The sequence below is a fragment of the Thunnus maccoyii genome, chromosome 16 (genome assembly GCF_910596095.1).
Source record: "Thunnus maccoyii chromosome 16, fThuMac1.1, whole genome shotgun sequence".
NCBI lineage: Eukaryota > Metazoa > Chordata > Actinopteri > Scombriformes > Scombridae > Thunnus > Thunnus maccoyii.
In genome coordinates, this window is record NC_056548.1 from 16,656,263 (window position 1) to 16,665,736 (window position 9,474).

Genomic DNA, 9,474 nt, shown 5'->3' on the forward strand with positions numbered 1-9,474 from the left:
TTTAATTTTGGGTTTGGGTCTTCATAGAATGAATGCACAAACTTTACATGCAGTAACTTAAATGTTTTGACCAAGGGTTCAGATTTAAAATACTAGAAGCCTGCAAGCAGATAGATAGATAGATAGATAGATAGATAGATAGATAGATAGATAGACAGACACAATAAAGGCTAAATTATATACAATAACTAAATAGACTAACTCAAATATAAAGAATAAATAAAAACGAAAGAGACTAGAGATATAACCATAACTATATATCCTATTTACTACGCTGTTTAATTATGTTAAAATGCTAAAATGGTAGTGCAAGAAGTTTAAACGTACAAGCTTTAATATATAAGCTTATAAAACTCATTATAAGTATAAAACTCTACTTTCAAGTACACTTTTACGACAGAGTTTGTAGTTTTATATGTTAAACCAGCCCGCGTGAGGGAGCCTTACAGGGGGCGTGGTAAACCCTGCTTGTTGTCGTATGACGTAGCGTGTGACGTAGCCACGGATGTAACGGGCGCATATTTTCAAAATGGAAGAAATGGCAAAGTTTTGGAGGGTAACACAAGAACAACATTTGTTTGCCGTCTGAGAACTCCTGCACCGACTATCGATGAACTCAGTCGATCGAGGAACATTATTACTCTCCTGCATGAATCTGCAAGACCAAAACCAGGCACGATGAGTGTTTCGATTGGCGATAAGATTGAGGTGAGTTGTTTTGTCGGGCTAACGCCTGCTGCAAGCTAATCTAATGTCAACTGTGGCTGGTAACCTTGCTGGAGTTAATAATTAGCTGGTTATGCGTAAGCTAAGCGTAGTTTCTTCCAACATGGTGATGTTTAAAGTGTAAAGAAGGCATTCAGTTCAAATACATTTAACTGAATTATATGAAAACGTTTGGCTATCCGCTAACGTTAGTAAATACTGTAACGTTACTGACGCTAACGCTAATATCGTTTGTTTTCATACATCCCGAGATGGTTTGCTTCTTTGCACAAAACGCCATTATTATTATTATTATTATTATTATTATTATTATTATTATTATTATTATTATCATTAGTAGTAGTAGTAGTAGTAGTAGTAGTAGTAGTATTAGTAGTTGTTGTTGTCAGCTTTATGTGTCAGCCTCAGTGCTCGGGTGTGTAACCTTACTCCGGGCTCTCTCGGGACAAACAGTGTTGTTTCTTCTCTGTGCATCATTTTGGTTGCTCCACATGCTGCTTGGAAACGGCTACAAGTGGTCCTCGTTAGCGGGAAGACAGCCGGGATAATTAAAGGTTTTGGTTGGCCATATGACGGCGTCAGGTGTTGGTGGCTTGTTTGTCAGTTATTCGTTTGTTGTGGGAGGATTTTCTCCTGTGTGAAGTCGTTAGTGGCTGGATTGTCTGTCTCTTTATAACTGTACATCCAGCATGTCGCAGGCAAGAGGGACGGTATTTGATCAAGTTATTCACTGTTTCTTCCAACAAAACCTCACTATTGACACCCAAACCAGCAGAAATGAGGAGAGTAGATTATTTTATGATCAGGAGCTCAGGATCCAGGTCTGTCAAGGGGTCAAATAGACCCATTTTTAAATCTAAAATGATTTTCCTATTTTTCTTCAGATATGATTTGTTGTTTGGAATCAAAAAATGTTTGTTTTTCTATCTTGTTGTTTAGGATTTTAAAGTCCTCACCCTCCTTGGCAAAGGGTCCTTTGCATGTGTTTACCGGGCAAAATCGGTGAAGACTGGTCTGGAGGTTGCTATCAAAACGGTAAGAATCGCTGACCCTACAATTATTAGTCTTTGTTAGTGATATGTGGTAATTATAGCATGCTTTACCAGCACCCAAGCTGTTACCAGTGACTGACAGTTGAAGTGTAAACTGGAATTGTTCGGTTATTAACCCCTAATTGTCTCCCATGGGTGTCTTGTGGTCCCTCAACTCTCCACAAATGGGGTCTGAACAGTTCACCGTCTTTGTGGACGGCAGATTGGCTATTAACAAACAAACAAACCTAAACACCCAGGAGCAGAACTTTACCGCATTACATGTTGATCCCGTGAGTAGGTGGTGTATAATTATCTCTGTGGTTCCCGTCTGCAGATTGACAAAAAAGCAATGCACAAAGCTGGGATGGTCCAGCGTGTGACGAACGAAGTGGAGATTCACTGCCGATTGAAGCACCCTTCCATACTTGAGGTAACGTTGGCTGGACACGTCTAATTTCTTGTGACTGTGTACTGTGGGTTTTTATTACATCCCATGTCATAACACATATATTTGTTCTCCCTTAGATTTTCTGTGTGACATTCATGTTTTTTTCTGTTAAGTGTACAATACACATGGAGATGTTGTGTTGGGTTTTCAGTTAAATTGTAGGAATTCAAATTTTTGTTTGTAACCCTACAGTTACAGCTTCCTCCTCTCATCCCCCTCAAAAAGCTTCAGCTTTGTTTTATTGTTGTCATGGTTATATAATGTGGAGAACTTGCCCCTACCTCTGGTAATTGCTTTGTTCAGCATTAAAGTCACTGTTTTCCACTTTACATTATTACAAATTGGTCAGTTTGGTCAGGAGTGGGCTCTTTTGTTTTATCTAGATATCAGTGAATGTTCAGTACTGTAACTGTTTTTAAGCACAACAATATGATATTTAGATCATGATTTTAGACTGATAATTCATAGCTGACCACTTTTTCAAAGTCAGTTGTATCCCTGATTTAATGTCATTTGAGAATCTTACATATTTTTTTTATTTTTTGTCTTCTAACTTTTACATACTAATATATGCTGAAATATATATCATGTCTTTTTTTTGTGAAGCTGTACAACTACTTTGAGGACAGCAACTATGTGTACCTGGTGTTGGAGATGTGTCATAATGGAGAGATGAGCCGATACCTGAAAGAGAGGAAGATGGCATTCTCTGAGGACGAAGGTCAGGCAGAATTTATACTTGAAATGAAAGAAAGTCTTTGACTTATTAACTTAAAGGTTCTCTGTAGCATTTTCCTGACAACAAACAAAAGTTATGCTGACATTAAATGTAAATCACCAAAACTCATTGTGTGTAACCTTGAGGTCTAATTAACATGTCAAATCCATTTCCAAAACATTCAAACATTTGCAAAGTAGATTTTTCTTAAAAGTTTGAATCCTGCAGTGTTTACATCCATGTTTACTAGCTGGCAGTCGTCTTCTTCCTTGTTTTTGTTGGTGCAGTTGTGGATTTCTTGGCACATTACAGCCACCTGTAGATCAGTGGAATAGTGTGAAACCATTGGCAGGATTGTGTATTATTTAACCACATGCATTTGCATGTGCAAGTGCGTCCTCATGCACAAGACAAACAAAATGGGGACCCACTCGTGAAAAACTGCTCCATAGTGCTACTATAGGACACTCGACACAGTTCCTTTTTAAATCTGAATTGTGTTGGTTAACTGCTCTGTGCACTGCCTACTTTTAATTTTTTTTTTTTTTCCACAGCAAGACATTTCATGCATCAAATAGTGAAAGGAATGCTGTATCTACACACCCATGGCATCTTACATCGAGATCTGACCTTGTCAAACCTTTTGCTGACCAGCAACATGAACATTAAAATCGGAGACTTTGGCCTGGCCACTCAGCTTAAACTCCCAAATGAAAAGCACTTCACCATGTGCGGGACACCCAACTACATCTCCCCGGAGGTGGCCACCCGCAGTGCTCATGGCCTGGAATCAGATGTCTGGTCACTGGGGTGCATGTTCTACGCCTTCCTGATGGGTCGGCCTCCGTTTGACACGGACACAGTCAAGCACACCCTGTCTAAAGTGGTTCTTGGGGAATATGAGATGCCCAACCACGTTTCTCTAGAGGCTCAGGACCTGATCCATCAGCTGCTGCAGAGGGATCCCGCCCAGCGGCCCAGCCTCTCTGCAGTGCTGGACCACCCGTTCATGACCCAGAGCCTGCTGGACAGAACCAAGGAGCTGCGGCTGGGTGATGAAGGATCAATAGACAGCGGCATCGCCACCATCTCCACAGCCTGTACCTCCTCCACCTTAGCCAGCAGCAGCAGCCGCCTCCAGAGGAAAACCAGGCACATGATTGGCTCTGCCCTGCCTAACCGCATGACTCCCATTACAAGTCTTCCACACCAGCCCAGCAGCGCCTGCTTTGAGGACGGAGATCAGTGGCAGCAACAGCCGGACAGATTTCACAGGGAAGGCAGGAGGAGGGCGGTTCATGTTGAAGAGAGTGGACAGCCTCACTCTCGCTACCTAAGGAGGGCTCACTCCTCAGATCGTTTCGGCTCATCTGGACCAGGCAAGGGGTCGAGCCATGCTGAGCTGGGGAGATGCCACTCAGAGGAGACTCTAACAGACGTAGGAAGACCAGTCTTCCCCATGTCCTCCACCCAACACCCATTTTCAGAGCATGGACGGTTACCCTCTCCTCCTGTCAAACAGTCAGCTCAGTAAGTAGTCTCTCCATTCATCTTCTAATCATTTTTCATATTAACCTGACACTAAAGATTTCACTTTACTGTTTTTCAGCTCTGGGTATTCGTTATCGACACAGATGGCATATCCGCCAAACTTTCAATTTCAAGACCTGGAGGGAGTCACTAACTGGCTCAATAATGAGGGTAAAAAAATGATGCGTTTCTTGTTTTTGATTATATGAACACATGTGGTAGATTTGTCTCATCCAGAGCAACTGTTAGTGAGTTTAGTGGCTTGTTTGGGAAGTAAAAGATCCCTGTAAAAGAAATAATCTTTGGTTATTAGTTGATTTAATTTGAGATACAGACAGTTTTTTTGAGCCAGAAAATGAATGAAGGCATATAAAAATTCATAAATGGATCTTTAAACTCTCCAAACACCATTTAAACCATCCGGCTCAAGCAAATCTTTACAAATATTTTCTCTTCTTTCTCAGGTTCTGGGCAAAGGCCCACAGACAACAGCGCTCACAGCAGTAACGGGAGTTTCCATGGCAGCAGAGGGCCTTTGGGGGTTCACAATTCCTGGACAGACAAGCCCATGAGCCGAGGCGTGAATCCTAATCACAACGTGCACCACCTACACCAACCCCATCTCTCCAACCCGGACTCGTGCAAGGAGAATTTTCCCGGAGCAGAGTTAAAACTCCCCTCAGCCAAAACAAGCATGGAGAAGAAAACGCTGAGAGACGTAGTCCCGCCTCTGTGCGCGTCCAGACTGAAGCCTATCAGACAGAAGACCAAAAATGCTGTTGTAAGATAGCGCTCATGTTCATGTTTTTGATAATATATTCATGGTCTCAACTTCAAGTGAGAAATTTGTTGATGTCTAATTTCTTTTTTGTGTCTTTTTTACAGGTGAGCATCCTGGACACAGGTGAAGTGTGTATGGAGCTGTTAAAATTCCACAGCGGTCAAGAGAGGGTCAAAGAAGTCCTTCGGATTTCCTGCGATGGCTCAATGGTGAGCTCACTGTATTATATTTCTAAATTTTTCTTTTCTAACTGGCAGGGGTAGTATAAAAACATAATATGACACAAGCTTGTTTGCATTATTAAATCAGATTTTTAAGAATTATTACTCCTGTAAATGGAAGCTTAATATTATTATCATGTCTTTTAGGTGACAATATACCAGCCTAATGGTGGAAAGGGTTTTCCTGTGCTGGACTGCCCCCCTGCTCCACCCGAAGATATTCTGATCTGTAGCTATGAGGACCTGCCAGGTAAGCTGATGGACATAATACACCCACTAACATCAGCTGATGTAAGATGAGAAATTGTGTCTCAATTAATTTCTTTTTTTTTGTAATAGAAAAATACTGGAAGAAGTATCAATACGCCTCCAAGTTTGTTCAGCTTGTGAAATCCAAGACTCCTAAAGTGACCCTTTACACCAAGTATGCCAAGGTCATGCTGATGGAGAACTCTCCCATAGCAGACCTGGAGGTTTGCTTTTATGATGGTGAGTCAGATTTCTATGGACGCGGATCAACACCGACCATTTTCTCTCTGAATTATTTAACAATGCTCTGTTAACGCCTGTGTTGTGTAGGAGCGAAGACCCACAAGACGTCAGAGCTGGTGCGAGTGGTGGAGAAGAGCGGGAAGTCTTACACGGTGAAGGGTGAGGTGGGGCTGAGCGGCCTGAGCCCAGAGAGCAAGCTCTACGTGGAGCTGTCCGACGAGGGCCACAGCATGTGTCTGTCACTAGAGGCCGCCATCACAGCAGAGGAGCAGCGCAGCACCAAGAACGTTCCTTTCTTTCCCATAACTATTGGCAGGTGAGAGGAAGACGCTGTCATTTTTATACTCCTGCTGCTCCTGTGTTCCTTTTCCTTTGTGGCTAATATTAGTTTTGTCTGGGTCACTTCTAGAAGACCTACAAACCCAGACACTCCGTGCTCATCGTCGCAGCCCTCCCACCCGGTCCCTCCTGACCCAGCTTCACCTCCTCAACCTCCACAAATCACTCCTTCGGTGAGTGAACCACAGCCTTAAACTGCTGGATTAACAGAGAGATTATAAAGCTTTAACAATCGGTATATATTATATTTATATATTGTATGTATTTATACGCAGATGATCTCCTACGACGGGTCTGATTTCACCTCGACCAGCCTGGGTAAGAAAAGCTCTCCAGTGCGACAGGACCTCGTGCAGAGCACAGGAAAAGTGGTGAAATCGATATTCGTGCCCAATGTTGGATGGGCATCTCAGGTAATTAATAAATGAGTCTCTTATTATGTTGTAATCAGCTACAGGATCGTGTTTCTCAATAAAATCTTTTTGTATCTGCAGCTGACGAGCGGAGAGGTGTGGGTGCAGTTCAACGACGGGTCTCAGCTGGTGGTTCAGGCAGGAGTTTCCTGCATTACTTACACACATCCAGAGGGGCGGATCACCAGGTATGAAACATGTTAGAAATGTTGACACTTTATTGACTCGTATGTTTTATCAGCTTTGTCTTTAAAGAAGACAGTGGCAACTGAAAACTGGCGTCACAAAAGGATATCTACTATCCACTTTTACACAAAATAAAGTCTATTTTCACAACTGTGCACCATGTCCTTAGTCCATATATTTGCAGAACTCATATGTGCAAGGGTTCCAAGTGAATCTCAATAACTTCTGTCTTCTTCACAGGTACAAGGAGAACGAGAAGTTGCCCGAGCACGTCAAGGAAAAGCTGCAGTGTCTCTCCTCCATCCTCGGACTGTTGGCCAACCCGACATCACATCACCTACAACCTCATTAACACTGTGAGGTTAAAACATCTCAGCAGGGAGCAGAAAGTAGCATTTAGAGCCTTTTGATAACTTCTTTTTGTCTGGTGTTCTTGTAAATATATGTTTGTGTTTCTTTTTTTTTTTTACATGTACAAAAGACTAAGATTATGAAAAGATTTATTTTATTAAGTAACCGTTTTGTATAGTGTCTCAATTGGCCTACTGGAAAACATTTTGTATGTTTCTGTTGTGTATTTTTTACTGTGTATGTCTCCGATTCTATGAAATTCATAAATGCTGAGGCAATAAACATCTGGAGGCTGAACGGAGAACTGCTGCACTTTGTTTTGCAGTCTTCTCTTTTGCACTTGATATATTCATGGATGACCACAATGAATCTTTGTAGAAAGAAATTAAAGTATTCAGAGCTACCTTACAGCTTCAGTAATACACTTGGCTAAATGTTTACATAATTTAAGTGCTAATTCTGATCACATAAGACTAACATTTGGGCTTTTTAAAGCATTACTTCTTACTCTATTCAATGAAATAACCTGCATAAACACTAGAAAACACAGCATATACCCACAAATGATAAATTAAAAAACGTAGAGCTGAATTAAACACAGCAAGATATGGTTTCACATGTTTATTTTGCCCTGTTGGTTTGGCGATTTGATTTTTTAAAAAAAGGTCACAAAATTGTGGATTCCTTTCAATTACAGAACTGATACAAAACAACATACTGTACGGATGTAAGCCTAGGCATATATACACATACTGTACAAGACGCCCAAGGAGTAAACATTCAGGTTGAAGCTGGGAGCATGACAACACTGTCAAGGGGGTTGCAGAAATGACCAAGGGTAGGATTAACCATTTATTTCCCATTTAGAAGCACAATAAAGAGCACAACATAGGACAAACAGCATACTGGTGTACACAGATTTCAGCCCTTTCAACATAGACGGGGTTGCACCCTCGACTTCTCCCCTACTGCTAGGTGAGGAAACACCTAAATCAGGGGAAAAGGATGTGAAAATTTCCCCGAACCTGCTGCTTCATGTGCCGTCTTTACATGTTGAAATTCTGCCGTTGTTACTTCATCACAGACACATGCAAATTTGAGAAATTAAAGGAACTAACCTTGAAATATTCTCACAATGTGTGTCTAGTGAACAGTTTTCCAAATGTCAATGGTATTCTTTCAGTTCATGTCCCAGAGAGATGCTGGTGAGATGGCTGCAGTGACATTTTTTATTTACGATCACAGGGAGGGTGAACGAGAGGACAGTTGGTTCCCTCGGATACTTATGGAGGAAATAAAACAGCTTTAGGAGCTCTCTGGGACAAGAGAAGAAGAAGAAGCAGGCTCAGAGGAATGCAAAAATCTGTATGCACTGATTTGGCAGGTTGGCACGCCTTCCCGCTAGATGCTAGAGGGAGACAACAACCAAAACATCATCTGTCCCTTTGACACCAACTTAAGTTTTGTTGTACAACCTGACCCAACTGCATTTTTTTTTTACTACTCCTCTAGTAAATATCCATCGTTTGTTCAAAAACATTGCGTGCTTTCTTTTATATAAAACTTTTTTTTTTTTCCCCATAAAATCTCAATAAAATAAAGTTGCTCTTAGTAGATGTCAGGACAAAGATATTAACAAAATTGGAGTAAAAAAATCTCACAGTGAACACTGGGAATAAGAGCTGGACTCCCTCGATCCACTTCCCCCTCCAAATGATTTTAACATGTGACACAAATACAGCAGCTGGGACAGAAGACAGGTCAGAGAATTAAGCTTGAAGCAAATGAACCGACTGGACTGCGGGTCTCATTAAACTGCATTTTGCAAAGAGTAAAGAGGTGCACTTTAGAGTGAAATTAACTTGAACGGAGACAATAAAGCTGAACAAATTCCTCAATCATCTAGTTGGAATTTAATGGTTGTAATATCGTCTCATTAAATAGTCATTTAGCTGGTTCCAAACACATATTTCACCTGCATTTTAGGAGAATAAATGAATTCCTAGTTAACAAAATGAGTTTAAAAGTGATTAAGCGACAAAACTCCACAGCAGCCACAAGTCTGGTGATAAATCAAGTTTGCCTCAGGAGAGAAGTTTGCTCACATTACACATACAAGCATTGAAGACACTGTTTAAAGGAGAGACTGTTTACGGAGTCTTCAAACTCCATGAAGTTATGCGAGAAATCTCACAAGATCCCACTGGAATTTTGAAAATTACATCATGGAATTCT

The 9,474-nt window shown here is 41.2% G+C and overlaps 1 protein-coding gene across 2 annotated transcripts; it reads left to right on the forward strand.

Moving 5' to 3' along the window:
* Nucleotides 1–496: 496 nt before the first annotated feature.
* Nucleotides 497–7,536, forward strand: plk4 (polo-like kinase 4 (Drosophila)). Of its 2 annotated transcripts, none has more exons than XM_042436892.1 (15): nt 497–708; nt 1,666–1,761; nt 2,095–2,190; nt 2,815–2,929; nt 3,481–4,456; nt 4,536–4,627; nt 4,921–5,237; nt 5,342–5,446; nt 5,606–5,708; nt 5,798–5,947; nt 6,038–6,266; nt 6,360–6,462; nt 6,565–6,702; nt 6,784–6,890; nt 7,129–7,536. In XM_042436892.1, the coding sequence occupies exons 1-15, from the start codon at nt 679–681 to the stop codon at nt 7,238–7,240; spliced, it is 2,769 nt and encodes a 922-aa protein (XP_042292826.1). In that variant the 5' UTR covers nt 497–678; the 3' UTR covers nt 7,241–7,536. The 2 variants fall into 2 exon arrangements, with proteins under 2 accessions (XP_042292826.1, XP_042292825.1); XM_042436891.1 differs by lacking the exon at nt 497–708 and adding an exon at nt 1,315–1,547.
* Nucleotides 7,537–9,474: the final 1,938 nt, after the last annotated feature.